This window comes from Arachis hypogaea, chromosome 15 (assembly GCF_003086295.3).
Source record: "Arachis hypogaea cultivar Tifrunner chromosome 15, arahy.Tifrunner.gnm2.J5K5, whole genome shotgun sequence".
NCBI lineage: Eukaryota > Viridiplantae > Streptophyta > Magnoliopsida > Fabales > Fabaceae > Arachis > Arachis hypogaea.
The window spans coordinates 152,306,980-152,323,480 of record NC_092050.1 but is presented as its reverse complement, the minus strand read 5'-3'; the positions used below and the strand labels follow the sequence as shown (position 1 = coordinate 152,323,480).

Genomic DNA, 16,501 nt, shown 5'->3' with positions numbered 1-16,501 from the left:
TGACGTGTCATGTTTAGTTAACACATGACTCAATCTCCCTGAAGTACACCTGGCCTCCACACCCCAATTTTCCTCGCTCTCAGTCTCTTTCTTGCCGGATCCTTCGCATCGTTATTCTTGGAAGAGGAACATTCTATCAAATAAAATCCAAACATTAAAACCTCTAAACAATTAAATCAAACCATCACTACCAATCAACAAAAATTAAACAAAATCAAAATCCTAACTGTGAATGCTTAACAAAAATTAAAGAAAAAAAAAGTTATAGGAATGATGAGCAGAGGGTGAAGTACTACTATGTTGAATGGTGAGGGTGACAAGGAGGAGGGTTGAGAGAGCGAGACGGTGGCACGAAGAATTCAGGGACGGATAGAGTAGCGCAACGAGTTCAAAGACACAGATGACGGCATGAGGAATGAGCGGCGATGATGGAGGGTTGGACGGCGGTGTGCGACAGGTTGGACGGAAGAGTTGTGATGTGTTGAGGAGGAAGACAACGATACTATTGGGAGAGAGGGAGTTACGGGTTGAGAGAGAGAGTTATGAGTTGAGAGAGGAAGATGACTTTAAATTCTTAGGACTTTTTTTAATAATTTCTTGAGAATGATAAAGATGAAGAGTCGAAAATAGAGGAGGCAGAGTCGTTATTGAAAGAAGAAGAGGTATGTGGTGAATTTTGGGTGTTACAGCATCTTTTCGATGACGAAATTAGATGGAAAAATCAACCTAAGTCATACCTTAAAGTTTCAGAGTACAAATTAGATCAATAGAAAATTGAAAGGTTAAATAAAAGATAATTTTAAATATTAACTCTATTTATTAACTAAATATAGTAAAATAGGAATCAATTTTCATAAATTTTAACTATCAATCATCAACTGACAAAATAATAGACAAGCAAAAGTTAAGAAAAGAAAAAAAAATTGAAGAAAAAAATAAATAAAGCAAATAAATCAGTGCTAAGGAGGACCAAATCAAGTGAATCGCTTACTAAACCAGACTTATTTAACAGCATAAAAGATTCATAGCTAAGACTGCGTTTATTCTAAAAATAGGATAAGACAAAACACTGAGAACAAGACACAAGATAGAGATATAAAATTTCGTGTTCTTATATTCTGTTTGGTGATAAATTAGAACAAATTATAAAAATTCAATTTATTCTCATTTTTTTCGTTAAAAAATTTGGAAAGAAAAATATAATAATAAAAAATATAATTATAAAAAATTAACAAAAATAATAAAAAATAAATTGTGTCTCTATATTCTTCTTATCAGGATGGACACAAAATACATTAATTTTACAATATCTCTATTTATGTCTCATCTGATACGATTTTGTGTTTCTATATCCCTATTTCAGTGTTCCGTTCATATAAACAAATGCAGTTTAAACAAATAGTAGTTAACTACTTAAGACATAATTACTAAACTATCCTTTTTCATTATCTACATGTATACATGAATGGAGCAGAAGGTATTATGGAAATTTCTTTTGAAAACTAGTAGATTGGATCTAGAATTCAATTTGCATGAAGCTTACGTATGTATTTCACATGTCGTAGAAGTTAAAGGAACACGTGAAGTAATACTATATCAATGCATATATAGATACATTTGTATGTATATTTGTTAATATATAATGAGGCTGTCATTATTTCTGATCTAGCCTTATTTTTCTTTTTATTATTTTCTGTCTTTTTTTTTTGGGGGTAAGTATCATTTTCTGTTTTTAAATAAATTTGATTACCATTCATGAAGCAAATTGAAAGAGCCATGTGCCGTGGAAATCCAGCATATATAACGTGACACCATTCAATACGATCCGTAACATTAAAATTAAAATACGGTAACTAAATTAAATTGATCTAGTGGTTAATTTATTAATCCGTTTAATCAAGTGTCCGGATTCAAATTTTGTATTGTGCACAAATTAAAATACTATGCTTATGTGTGTGTTATTATTGTTGCGGATAAGCCTAACGGGATGATTATAAAAGAAAAAGGAAGTTGTTTAAAACAAGTTTATGTCATACTTAGTGGCAAGAAAAAAAAATAGTTTAATTTGGAGGTAATAACTTATTATATATGTATGATTGTGTGTGTTTTATAATCACCTTTTTTTATATACTTGATGACATATTGACAATGCCTTTAATCTTCTAATTGGAGCATTATATATGGTCATATTTAGTTTGAAAAGTCGAAGAATAATATCCAGATTATTTTATTCACAATCTAATAAACTCTAATACTCTATATGAGATTTAAGTATATAAAAAACTAATTTTAATTAGTCAATATTAATTAATTTCTTTTTATTATCGTTAAATTAATTTTCTAACTCTCATTTGTTGAGGGTTTAGAGTTTAGAAACAAGATTTAGTATTTAAAATTTTAATTTGATAATAAAAGTTAATTTTAAAAAATTAACCGATATTAGATAAATAAAAATATTAACTTACTAGTTGAATTCTTTATTTTTAGACGTGTAACTATATTAACTTAATTATTAGGGATAAATATTCATTTGATCCCTATAGTTTAGGATTAAAACAAAATCGTTAATTCTTAATGTTTTTTTATGTTTGAAATCGTCCTTAACGTTAACAATAGTACTAAATCATCATTTCCAGAATTTTGAACTAAATTATCCCTCATAGAAAAAAACACTTTCAACAATAGAACAAAAATCACCCACAAACCACTCATCTTTACCCACATAAAGCATCAGTTTTCTTTGCGTCGAAGCCCTTATGTTATTTGCAGGTTATTGTTATAATGAAATTAATATATATATAGTCATATAAAAAAATTTTATACGATTATTCAATTAGATTTATATGTTATATTATTTTTTAAGTAATAAATATAAAAATTAATTATTTTTTAAATATAACAATAAGCGATTAATTATGTATGTAATTAAAATTCTTTAACATTATGAAAATTAAATTATATATATTCATTTTAATTATTAATTAATTATTATTAGTAGATATGAGTTGAGGTTAGGGACGGACCCAGGTAGTGAATTAGGGGGGCATTTGCCCCCACTCTTATTTTTTTTCTAAAAAAAATATATATACATATGTAATATGTCCCCATTTTAAATTTTAAATGACCCCATTACAAATAAATTTAGTCCAATTATTTAAAGTCTTATCCACTTTATCTTTCTATCATTTTGACTATTAGTTAACATAATCAAATTTAGTCTTCTCTCATTCTCAAATCTCAGTCGTCATCACTCCTTTATTCTTTTAAATCCTCTTTAGTTTCAACATTCTTTTTATATTCCTTTTCTAGTGGTCATTTTTTTTTCATCAAAAAGTAAATTTTTAAGTTTTCTATTTTTTTAATATAACTCTTTATGACTCTATATATCTTTCAATTTCATTGTTTCTCTTTTTGATATTTTCAATTACAAATTATAATTCAAGCCATTATAGTTTAGGTATTAATCTAATTTTTTATTCTCTTTATAAATTTATATATTTTATTTTATTCTCAATTTAGTGATCTTTATTATTTATTTGTTTATTTTTCGTTCTATTTTATTATATGTAATTATGTTGCATATAAATTTCTAAAGTCAATTGATCAATTTACTAATTTAGAATATATATTTTTTATTTATAGAAATAATAATTAAAAAATATTTTAAAAAATATATTTTCTTCTATTTTATTACATATAATTTTTAACTTTTTTTTATTCGAATAATTAATGTGCATTTTTATTTTTTTGAATTTAGATTAATATATCTTTTGATAGTAATGTATATTATTTTTGCCTCCTCAACATAAATTTTCTGGATCCGTCACTGGTTGAGGTATATAATAACTTAGATGTCAAGCAATAATCAGTGGCCATATAATAACTATGTGACAAATTCAAACTCACATGATACATAGGAATATTGATAACAATTTGAAGTTTTTCTTTTTTGGAGCAATATCTATCCTTATTAGGACAGAGGGGGCTATATATGTATATTGTGGTTACGTAGCTTGATACGGTTTATGGATCCGTTAATTCTTTTTCTAAAATTGTGATCTCCCTAATAGCTATAGTATCAAATAAGACAATAGGTGTAAGTTAAAATCAAATCTTAAAAGATGTCATTGGAGTTCATTATTGGATATATTGGTCAATGAAACAACAGTTAATAACTTGCATGATGATTGTACTTTAATTTCTCATTTTCTCTTTGAAATGACTTGGATGTTGTGATTGACACGTGAATTTCAGTCATTATTGGAACAAAACTAAATATTATGATTTCTGATTTGTGTTATAGGCTTATAGCCTTCTTTTTTTTTTTTTTTTGTGGATTTTTTTTCCTTAAGAGTGTACTTTTTTCTTTAAATATTGTGTTATGTCTATAGAAAGAAACTTATCTTGTTTAGATACTCAACTCCGTTTATTTGTTTGGTGTTTATGTCAAAAATATGGACTTAGCCATATTGTATATTATTTTTTTGTTAACACACAAATTTATAAAAAATATAATTATATATAATTATCTACTACTGAGAATAAAGATCATACCGTAAAATTAGTTAGCATTAGTATATAGCAATCAAGTTAGTTAGTTAGTGAAAGAATGATTTAAACAAATTTTAATTTGTTATTGATCTATTAGGATGCGTTTCGTTATAAGAATAGAATAAGATAAGATATAAAAGATAAAAAGATAAAAATATAAAAATTAGTGTTTTTGTATTTTATTCGATAATAAAGTAAAATAAATTATAAAAGTCTAATTTATTTTTATTTTTTTATTTAAAAAATTTGAATTTTTTTATTTTTATAAATAGAATAATTATAATAATTACTGAAAAAATAATTTAAAAAATATTTATCGAAATAAATACTTATCTTTTATTTTGTTTACACTGTAAACGAGATAATTTTGTATGTATCTCGTTTACAGTGTAAACGAGATACATGTATTTTTTTAAAAAAAAATTTTTGAAAATAATAAAAAATATTAATAATATCAATCATCAAATCTTTTAGTATGCAATTAGTACATGAAAAAGTTGGTAGAAGAGATTAAAATAGAAATATGGGAATCTTTGATGCACGATAAATAAAACACAGAAAGATGAACCCGCAACTTCTTAATTGAGTATGGGGAGACTATGTCATTTGAGCTATTACTCATTGGCAATTTGGAAAGATATGTGACTCGAACCCGCGACCTCTTAATTGAGTATGGGGAGTCTATGCCATTTGAGCTATAACTCATTATGTACTCTTTTAATTTTGAGTACTAATTGATCAAACATATCCATTTAAATCTCTTCTACTAACCTTTTTATATACTAATTACATGCTAAAAGTTTGGATTATTGATATTATTAATATTTTTTATTATTTTCAAAATTTTTTAAAAAAAAAATACATGTATTCCGTTTACACGGTAAACGAGATATACACGTGTCACGTCCACCTGTGTTATCTCGTTTACACTGTAAACGAGATACATGCAAAATTAATTTTTTTACAGTGTAAACGAGATAAGAGAATGATATTTATTTCGGTAAATATTTTTTAAATTATTTATTTCGGTAATTATTACATTTATTTAATTTATAAAAATAAAAAATCCCAAAAAATTTGGGTGAAAAATATAATAATAAGTAAAGTATCGTTTTTGTCCCAAACGTTTGGGGTAAGTCTCAAAGTTGTCCCTAACGTTTGAATCGTCCTATTTAATTCCCTAATGTTTCAAAATTGACTTAATGTTGTCCTGCCGTTAGAAATCTGTTAACAGAATTGACAGCGGGACAAAATTGAGACGATTTTAAAACGTTAGGGACTTGAATAGGACGAAAACGTTGGGGACAAAAACGATACATAGAAATAAATTTTAATTTTAACCTTCACCAATATCAATCTTTTACGGTACATAGTTATTCAATTATTTTTTAATCACATTTAACTAAATTACACTTAATCACATTACTTTGATTCTAAATAAATTTATTTTTTTTATAATTTTACAGTTAAAGATTTTTACTCATCATGAAATGTTTGTAAAATGACTAGAATCACATTACTTTATTGTATATGTATCATTTTTTCCCACAAGTTTATGTACTAGTCATTCTACAAATATTTTATGATGAGTAAACATTTTTAAGAGTAAAATTATAAAAAAATAAATAATTTTTTTTAGAATAAAATTAATGTGATTAAGTGTAATTTATTTAGATGTAATTAAAAAATAATTGAATAACTATGTACCGTAAAAAATTGATATTATTGAAGATAAAATTAAAATTTATTTCTATGTATCGTTTTTGTTCCCAACGTCTTCGTCCTATTTAAGTCTCTAACGTTTCAAAATCGTCCCAATTTTGTTCCGCCGTCAATTCCGTTAACAGATTCCAAACAGCAGGACAACATTGAGTCAATTTTGAAACGTTAGGGACTTAAATAAGGCGATTCAAATATTAGGGACAACTTTGAGACTTACTCCAAACGTTAAGGACAAAAACGATACTTTACTAAAAAATTAATAAAAATAATAAAAGAAAAAATAAAAAATAAGTTATGTCTTTTGTTAGTATTTCTGTGTCTTTTCTGTCCACAAAATACATTAATTCAGTATCTCTAAACACAATATTTTTATTCATGTCTCATCTGTCAAATACAATTTTATATCTTTATATTCCTATGTCAGTATTTCATGTCTGTAAATAAAAACAGCCTTACACTATAAATATAGAATTATAGAGTTCTTCCATGAGTTTTGTAACACAAGAATTCACAATACAAAAACTCAATGTATTACACACTCACATCTCTCTAACTTTTCCTTCTATATATGTTCAAGATTCAGAATCTATTTTCATCACTTTGTTCATACACTTCTTCACAATCTTTCATTTACAAAAGATATATATTTTGTATCTTTTCAAAATGTTAATTAAGACATAAATTTCTAAGTTGAGAAACTGAATTTTGTACAATTTTATTTTTTTATTATTTTTATAATTACAACCTTACTCTTTAATTTTTTCATCTTCAACCTATATGAAATTAAAATTTGCCGCATTATGTGTAGCATCACAGCCTTTAACAACCAAAACATTCACATGTGTGTAGAGTTTTAAGCTTTTGAATATTTTAATCATATTTAGACATGGAATTTCTACTCCCTATCTCATGAAAGGATGGACAAGATTACAAGAACATGGTTTATAATGTTTTTAGCTACGCTTTTGTCAAAATCAGTCCGTTTTGATTGCCGGGTTCTTTGGCTTTAATTTCTAGTTCCACAAGTATTATAATTAATAATTAATATATTTCAACAATGCAAGTAATAATTAATAATTCCACAATTTGTCAATTTAAATGTTGAATTTTAAATATATAAATATTTCTAAATTGATATATTCAACAAGCTAGGTACTGATAATTAAGTCCAATTGCCAATAAGTCTGTTCAATTTTAAAATATAGAGAAAATGACAAATAAGTTCCTAATTTTTTGTCTCACGGACATTTTTGTCTTTGACCATTGAAAAATACTTTTAAGTCCCTGACCTTCACAAAATTTGGACGGATCAGTCCCTCCGTCCAAATGCCTCCGTCAGGGATTGATCCGTCCAAATGCCTCCGTCAGGGACTGATCCGTCCAAGTTTTGTGAAGGTCGGAGACTTAAAAATATTTTTCAATAGTCAGGGACGAAAATATTCGCGGAACAAAAGGTCAGGAATTATTTGTCCTTTTCTCAAAATTATAAATATTCCTACCAATACTATCAAATGAATATATTTCAAGTAGTTGTTATTTAATAATTAATTATGCTTCTCTACATTATTAATTTTCACTGTAAAAGGCTGGCATTAATCGTTATATCCCTAATATAAACGTTTCAAATAAATTTAATCTATAAAAAAAATTATTAGTTAAGGAAGTAAAGTGTTAAAGGAAAAATATAAAATATAAATTAGTTAATCTAAATTTAATCAATTATCACTAAACTCATCGACCAATAATCAATATAAAATAATAGAATATCTCTCATTAAGTTTATATCTTTAAACTACATGATTGATTGAATATTATTGTGCAGTTCATGTGTGCATAGTACCCTAACTTTGTGCCTATATATACAGCAAGAACTTCCTTCTTGTTAGCAAGAATACAAGAGACACACACATACAAAAAAACAAAAAAGCCTCTTATATATTCTCACCTTAATTATCACATCTCTTTTAGTTTTTAAATAAAAAAAAAATGAAGAGTATGAAACTATGCACCTTTACTGCCTTGATGATTGCAATACTGTTTTGTGTGTTGTGTTCAAGTTTTGAAAGTTGTAGTGCTATAAGAGGCTATAACCACCATTTTAGGAAACTAAAAGCTACATCATCAGCTGCCTCCCCCTCTTCTTCCAATGATAACAATACTTTCAATGTATTAGACTATGGTGCTAAAGGAGATGGTAAAGCAGATGACACAAAGGTGACTATAATATTTCATTCATTTCATATTATTATTATTATTATTATTATTATTATTATTATTACTAAAAAATTAACTACCAAATTAACCACCCATATAAAATATATGATAAAATATAAATATACATTAAAAATAACTTAAAAATAATGCATGTATTTATACATAGATATCTAGTGGCTGATTTAGTAAATAATTTTTTATGTATAATAATAATAATAATAATAATAATAATAATATATTAATTTTTACGAAGCAAGATTTTACTAGTGATTTAAGATGGTTTAAGATTTATTTTAGAATTTTAAATTCGAAATTTTGAATTCTAACAAATTTGATTTTTGGATGTGTATTTAAATTGTAATATATTAATAATTAAATATATTAAATTTGAAACAGAAATTTAAAATTGAAATTTAAATTTTAAATTTCAGTTTTATTTAGTTTGTATTTTGAATGTGTATTTAATTTTAAAAAGACACTAAATCTATTTAAAATTTTTAAATGTGTTTATTTTATTTTTTTTAAATTCTTGTAATAAAAGGCTGAATATTGTACCACTTTTAAAGGATACCTAGTTAAACCGTGTATATCAATATCAACTATCAAAACTAGTCACTAATATAAAATATATATTAAAATATAAAACACTTTGAAAATAAGTTAAACAACATATATATTTCTATATAAATATACAATGAGTGATTTTAGTAACTGATAAGTGTATAAATAATACTTTTGATTAAATAATTATTAAGATTATAATTTAAGGACTAAAACATTCATTTTAAAATATGAAATTCTAAAATAAATTATATTGCTAAAAAATGGAGGATAAAAATAAAGCTATAATAATCTACACTATTATTTAGCCATGATAACTATATATACATTACATATGCCTTATTGTGAAATTTATACTGCTATGAAACAAAGTTACAGAAAGTAATTAAAGCTAGCTTCTTATTATTATACTTTTGCTATATATTATTCTGTTAATCATTCTTAAAAAAACAGGCTTTTGAAGGTGCATGGGCTGATACTTGCAAAACAGAGGGATCAACAATGATTGTTCCTTCTGGTTCTGAATTTTTGGTGAAACCAATCTCTTTCTCAGGCCCTAATTGTGAGCAAAACATTGTTTTTCAGGTAATGAATAATGAATTATATAATAATTTACATTTCTCTTTTCTATTTTCTCATTTTCTTATTACTATGTGTTAAATATATAATAAGTGTGGTGCGCTCACACATTACAAGAAATTTGTCGAATAACGATCGATTTAATCACTAATAACGACCAATTTTCTAACAGATTAATTAATTATATAAACTAAAAATATTTGATTGCTAAGTCGATCGTTATGTGTGTGTGTATGTACGTGTTTTTGGATATATAAAAATTAATTAAATTAAAATTTAATTTGTAGCTTGATAGTATGCATACGTGTCTTTTTTAGATTTAATTATTTTTTTGTTAGTTCTTATAATTTTATTAAATTTTTAATTAAATTTTTATATTTTTGTTTTAATTGGATCTCTACATTATTTTTAATAATTTGGTTTTGCTACGTTATTAACAGCATTTCTGTCAATTTCTGCCAACTCTTATTTATAACTGTGTTTAATGGAAGTGTCTTCGTAGATGTATTTAATAAAAATGTCTTTTTTATGGCTGTGTTTAATAGAAGTGTCTTTATAAATATATTTTCTGGATGTATCTCCTTATATATGTGTTTAAAATATAATAATTAATTATTATTGACAATAAATTGACAGATAATATCTTAGTACCCTATACTTTTCCTTTTTAATTTCATAGTTAGGTCTTTTTTTATATTAAAAACATTAAAATTAAAATTAAGAGAATATTTTTTCTAAAATACATGTGGTAAAAAATTTAATTAAATTTTTAATTATAAATACTTTTATTTTACGAAAAAATATTCAATTAATTATAATATTTTTTTATACTAGAAATGACCTAATTATAAAATTAAAAATAATGTAAAGATTCAATTAAAAAAAATATAAAAATTTAATTAAAAATTTAATAAAAATATAAAAACTGACAGAATAATTAAATTTTTTTTAATATATCAGTTATATAAAAATTAATTAAATTAAAATTTGCAGCTTGATGGCAAAATCATTGCACCTACAGACTCTGAATCTTGGGGCTCTGGCACCTTGCAATGGATTGAGTTCACAAAGCTTAATAAGATTACAATAAAGGGTAAAGGTGTCATTGATGGTCAAGGCTCTGTTTGGTGGAATAATAATCACTCGCCAACTTACAATCCCACAGAAGAAGAATCAACCACATCATCACAATATTCGGTAATTAAATATTTAATAAATAATTATTGTTATTATTGTGTTAGGGTTGTTATTGTCTAGCTAAATTAAAATAAACAAACCCTCTTATATATATATTTCTAATTCTAGAAAATATTTGTCATAATCTTTGTCAAGTATTATGACAGTTATTGGATAGAATTAAAATGAAGTGATAGGACTTATTCATACATTAATCAATCATAAGAGTGCAAAAGTGTCACGTTCATTTGAGCTATCAACTTTAACTTTGGTAAAAAAATATAAAAATAAAAAATTCTTGCTACCTACCGTTTTTGTAATGTTCCATGCACATAAAGACACACGTACGTACGTATTTAATTGAGCTCTACGAATTTTCACGAAACTCTTCCTCTTTGCCAGGACTCCACAGGGATCGGATAAAACTTAAAATTTTATCCGATCCGCACTGCATTTATTGGATCGGATCGGATATGATATCCGTATTTTTTTTAGGCTGGATCCGATCCGATCCGAATACTTGTGGATCAGTTCAGATTGGATATTGGGTATATCCGCATAATTCAAAAAAACTATTTTAAGATTTTGTTTGGTTCTTTTTACAAAAAAAAAATATCCAGAAAATTTATTTTTCACCTGTTTAAGCCTACTTACTTCTAAAATATTATCAATAAAAGTTCTCTTGAATAACAAAAACAAAATAATAACATAAGATTTAAGTTTAATTATTCTAAGTTGAAGTACAACATAAAAAATTAAAAACAAGATATCATAAAATAACACATTAAAATTCATATCACATTAGGGTTTACTTTCTTAAACTATGCTATTTATATGAGATGTGCGGATATGCGAATTTGCGGATCGGATCCGCAAATATCACTGCCAAATCCGCAATCCGATCCGATGACTCTGCGGATCGGATAATATCCACAAAATTTGGATCGGATGCGGATAATTACTGCGGATATGCGGATATTATCCGATCCATGTGCAACCTACTCTTTGGTTTTTATATCTTTCTTTACCCACAAGACTAGTACCATCTAAAAAATTAGTCACCAAATACATATTAAAAATAAGTTATATAATATAAATATTTACACATAAATATATAAAAATTAATTTAATAATTATTTTTTATGTATATATAATATTTTTATTATATAAATCACGAGGTATTTTTTAAATTATTTAGTATTTTTTTTGTCATAAAACTATTCAGTATTTTTTATTTAATTTATCTTATATCATTTCTTTATTTTTAAGACTCATTAATAATCGAATTTTTTATTTTTTAGATATAGAATTCTGATATTATGTCATCAAACCATTCAGTTTGAAGTGATTTGTCTTAAGCAATTTTAAGGAGTTGTATATATGCTAAAATTAACATAAATATTTGTTTCTATCCTGTTAATTAAACATAGGTTCAAGCAAGCAACGAAAACCTACCAAGTCAAAAACCAACAGTAAGTAGCTAGCTACACATTTAATTTACATTGAAATTCTCCTTTAAGATTGGAACAAAAATGATATGGAAATTCTTAAGAATTTGTTTTCATGGTTGATGATGATCAGGCACTTAGGTTTTACGGAAGTGATGGTGTAACAGTGGCAGGCATAACAATTCAGAATAGTCAACAAACGCATATAAAGTTTGATTCATGCACAAATGTTCAAGTTTTTGATATCAATGTTTCGTCACCTGCTGATAGCCCTAACACTGATGGAATTCACTTGCAAAATTCCCAAACTGTCCTCATCTATAGTAGTACTCTTGCTTGTGGTAATTCTCAAATTCCAAAAGAAATGCAAAACATGTGTATGTGAAAAAAGAAACTTAATTAAAAGGAGATTTATTTACCTAATATTACTAAAAAAAATTGCGGTTAAATGTTAAATAGAAGCATACTATGATACTAATAAAAGAGTAATGATATATGATTAGTAAATATTATCATTTTTGACTAATATTTGGTAACAATAATTTGTACTCATATTTACAGACATTTTACACATAAAAACATATAATTTACATATATATTTATCATAATTTTATATACATAAATTAATATAGTTTGTATATATCCATATTTTTTAAAAAGTACATACATAAATTAATAAATTTTTTTGTTGAAAATAATTTAATATTTATGCTGACTAAATAATAACAAAAAATATTAAAAATTACTGACTCTCAATAAAATTTTTTCTAATAAAATTATAATAAAAATTCATATATAATTATTTTTTTATAAAATTAATAATAAAAAATATTAAATAATAATTTTTAATTATTAATTTTATATAAAAATAATTGGATCTAAAATTTCTCCTTAAATAATATCTTATAAGAGTGCTTGTGTGGCATGCAGGAGATGATTGTGTGTCTATACAAAATGGATGCTCCAACATATTGATACACGACCTCAGTTGTGGACCAAGTCATGGTATCAGCATTGGAGGCCTTGGAAAAGATGGCACCAAGGCTTGTGTTTCAAACGTCACTGTTCGAGACACCTCTCTCCAAAATAGTCTCACTGCTGTCAGGATTAAGACATGGCAGGTAACAAATTCTCTATTTCATTCAAGGGTAAATCTGTAAATATATTTTGTTTAGTTAAATTGGTCTTTATCAGTTATCACTATCTCGTATTAAGGTTAATTTCATACCTATAGTTTGTAGGACTCAATAATTAAACATCAATTTCACTTTCTTGGAAAAATTTGTAAACTAAAGCCCACAAGAAAAATTTATTATCAAGGACCAAAATTACAAAATTACTAATTTTATAGAAAACAAATATTTATTTACCCCTTTAAGTTAATTCATTTTAAATATAATTAAATAAAAAAGATTTTTTAGGTATCCTTCTTTGTATGTTGTTTCATGCATTTCTAATTTATATATTTTATACGAATAACTGATTTAATTGTTAATTTTTATTTACACATAATATGGTTGTTTTATAAGATACTTAGCAATTTTTCATAAATCAACTAATAATTTTTTTTACTTGTATATATTTTGGATTTGATGACAGGGTGGATCTGGTTCAGTCCAAGATGTTATGTTCTCCAACATCCAAGTTTCAGAAGTTGAGACTCCCATAATGATTGACCAATACTATTGTGATGGTGGCAAATGCAAGAATGACACGTCATCAGTGGCAGTATCAGCCATACACTATGTTAACATCAAAGGAACATACACAAAGGAGCCTCTTCACTTTGCATGCAGTGATAACATACCATGCACTGGCTTAACTCTTGATTCTATTAACTTAGAAGAATCAGCAACTCAAAATGCTAAGAGTGATTCTCCTTTTTGTTGGCAAGCTTATGGAGAATTGAAGACTAAAACTGTTCCTCCTGTTACTTGTCTTGATAGTGGCAACCCACCAAACAAGGGAATCAATTCCAACAGTGATTCTTGCTAATTGAAAATATTTGTTAGTTTGGACAAAATGGTATTTACACAATGTGTTGTTTATGTGTATTAATTTTTAATTTAACATTTTGTCCATATTAACAGTTATTTTAAAACAGAAATTGTATACAATTAGAATGGGATAATATAATTTGTTGTCCAAATTTTATAGTTCATATCCATGTTTTACATGTATGTTGTGTTGTATAATGAACAATTTGTATTGATGGGGGTATGTTATAGTACATATATATGTCAAATTGTTTAAAACAGGCTATATAGGCTATGTTTGGATATTGTACTTAAGACAAAAATACAGAAACAAAGATATAAAGATAGAGAGACAAAGACAATCTCTAATATTTTTATGTTTTTGTATTATGTTTGAAAGTAATAGACAAAAATTTGTCAAATATCTTTGTTTTGTATTTGAAAAGATAGATACCATTTACTAACAAAAGATATTATATACTCTTTTGATTTTTTTTTAAATTAAAATATTTTTTCGATTAGATTCCATCCTGTAATAAAAGAAAACATTTCTGTGCGTCCTCTTGATATTTTTCAATCAAATCTCAGCAAGTTCAACATTTATTTTCTTCACTTCACATTTATATTCTTCTTTCATCTTCTTCCAGTTAGAAATGAAACGAAAAAGAAGAGGAAGAGGAACAGGAAGAAGAAATGACACCAGATTGGACGAGCTTCTCTTTTTCTTTATTGGTTGTGCAGCTATAAAATGAAGGAAAAGATAAAGTTAGGGTCTTGATAAAGGAATAACAAGCTCTAATATTTGCAAAATATATTAGAGATAAAGAAGGAAAAAAATCATTAAAATGGTCTCCAAATTTCGTGTCCCCATATGTCTCAAGTGGAGGCTGATATAGAAATTTAAGTAAGAGATATGTACAAAGATGTGTATTTTGTCCCTGTCTTCTAAACCAAATATATTACAAAATGTGGTATTATCCTTTGTCTTTGTCTCTGTAGTGCATCCAAACATAGCCTTATTGATGTTAGTCCATATATACATCTATATATCTACAAAAATGCTATTTGTACACTAATTTCAGCCACCGTATATAAATATGGTAAAATACTATATACATACACGATGTTGTAGAAAATAACTAGAAATCCCTACGCGCCAAAATAAAGGAGCTCTCTTCTCCACAACCAAGGCATAATCTTCTCTGTATCACTGTTCCTCAGTTTCTTCTTTTCTCCACATAGCGCCGTTCACTCTCCTCTTTTCAGCGTTGTTCATCTCCTCTTCTCATCACGATTTTCTCTTCTCTTTTTCTTAGTGCGCTTCACTCTACTCTTCTCTTCTTCTTAGTGCACTCCATTCTCCTCTTTTAATCGAAGGTGAATTTGTCAGATCAATGAGTTATCAATGCATGTTGATTTATTTTGGTTCTTCTCATCTTAGGATTTTGATTCTATTTTTATTAGCCAAAATTAAGAAATTTGTTGTTTTCAGAATTCAAATTCAAAATTTAATGGAATCCACAAACTGGAGTGATGAAGTTTGTGCTTTACTTTGTTCATATGTTATTAATTATTATGATTCTTGATTTGATTTTAGGATACGTGATTGGTTTCTTTTTGGTTTTACATTGATTGTAGTAAAGTCTTGCTATCTTGTCAATGCGTCAATTTTATATTTCTTTTATGTTTTGTTTTTTGTATTTTAGGGTTTTAATTTTTTATTGTGCAATTTGTAGACAAAACTGAAAAAATTATGTTGTTGTAATTAGAATCTATTTGAAATCATCTAATTCTAAAGTTGAAGTTGTAAGTATTCTGTGGTAATTTGATGACTTATTAATTACTTAAGAGTTGGTATTTTTGCTGCAGCTAGAAGGCTTCCAATGACATGGTATCCAGAGTCATTTACCAATGTGCCCATGAGTGACATGAACATGAGGGCTGATTCATCTCGTGGCTATCCAGGAAGAACATACCGATTCTTCACTGGCATTAGAATTTACGGATTTGGACATGGCCTGAGTTACAGTGCTTTCTCATACAAGTTCTTATCATCACCCAGTAAAATTAGTTTGCATAAAAGTCTAAAGGCAAGTGTATTATTATGCCATGCAGAGAAATTAGAAGCCGTTGATCACGTTCTAGTTGATGACATGCAAGACTGCACCAACTTGAGATTTGGAATGCAAGTTTCTGTGATCAACCTTGGTTACTTGAATTCTTGAATTTAATTATTATCCTAAGCATGTTAGTTTGATTATAACTAGATTTTGT

General features: G+C 26.4%; 1 protein-coding gene across 2 annotated transcripts; it reads left to right on the top strand.

The window, feature by feature from the left end:
• The first annotated feature begins 8,149 nt into the window (after positions 1 to 8,149).
• Positions 8,150 to 14,530, top strand: LOC112751398 (polygalacturonase At1g48100). Of its 2 annotated transcripts, XM_025800525.3 has the most exons (7): positions 8,150 to 8,487; positions 9,502 to 9,633; positions 10,621 to 10,824; positions 12,234 to 12,275; positions 12,385 to 12,592; positions 13,182 to 13,372; positions 13,851 to 14,530. In XM_025800525.3, the coding sequence occupies exons 1-7, from the start codon at positions 8,260 to 8,262 to the stop codon at positions 14,244 to 14,246; spliced, it is 1,401 nt and encodes a 466-aa protein (XP_025656310.1). In that variant the 5' UTR covers positions 8,150 to 8,259; the 3' UTR covers positions 14,247 to 14,530. The 2 variants fall into 2 exon arrangements, with proteins under 2 accessions (XP_025656310.1, XP_029148649.1); XM_029292816.2 differs by lacking the exon at positions 10,621 to 10,824.
• The last annotated feature ends 1,971 nt before the right edge of the window (positions 14,531 to 16,501 follow it).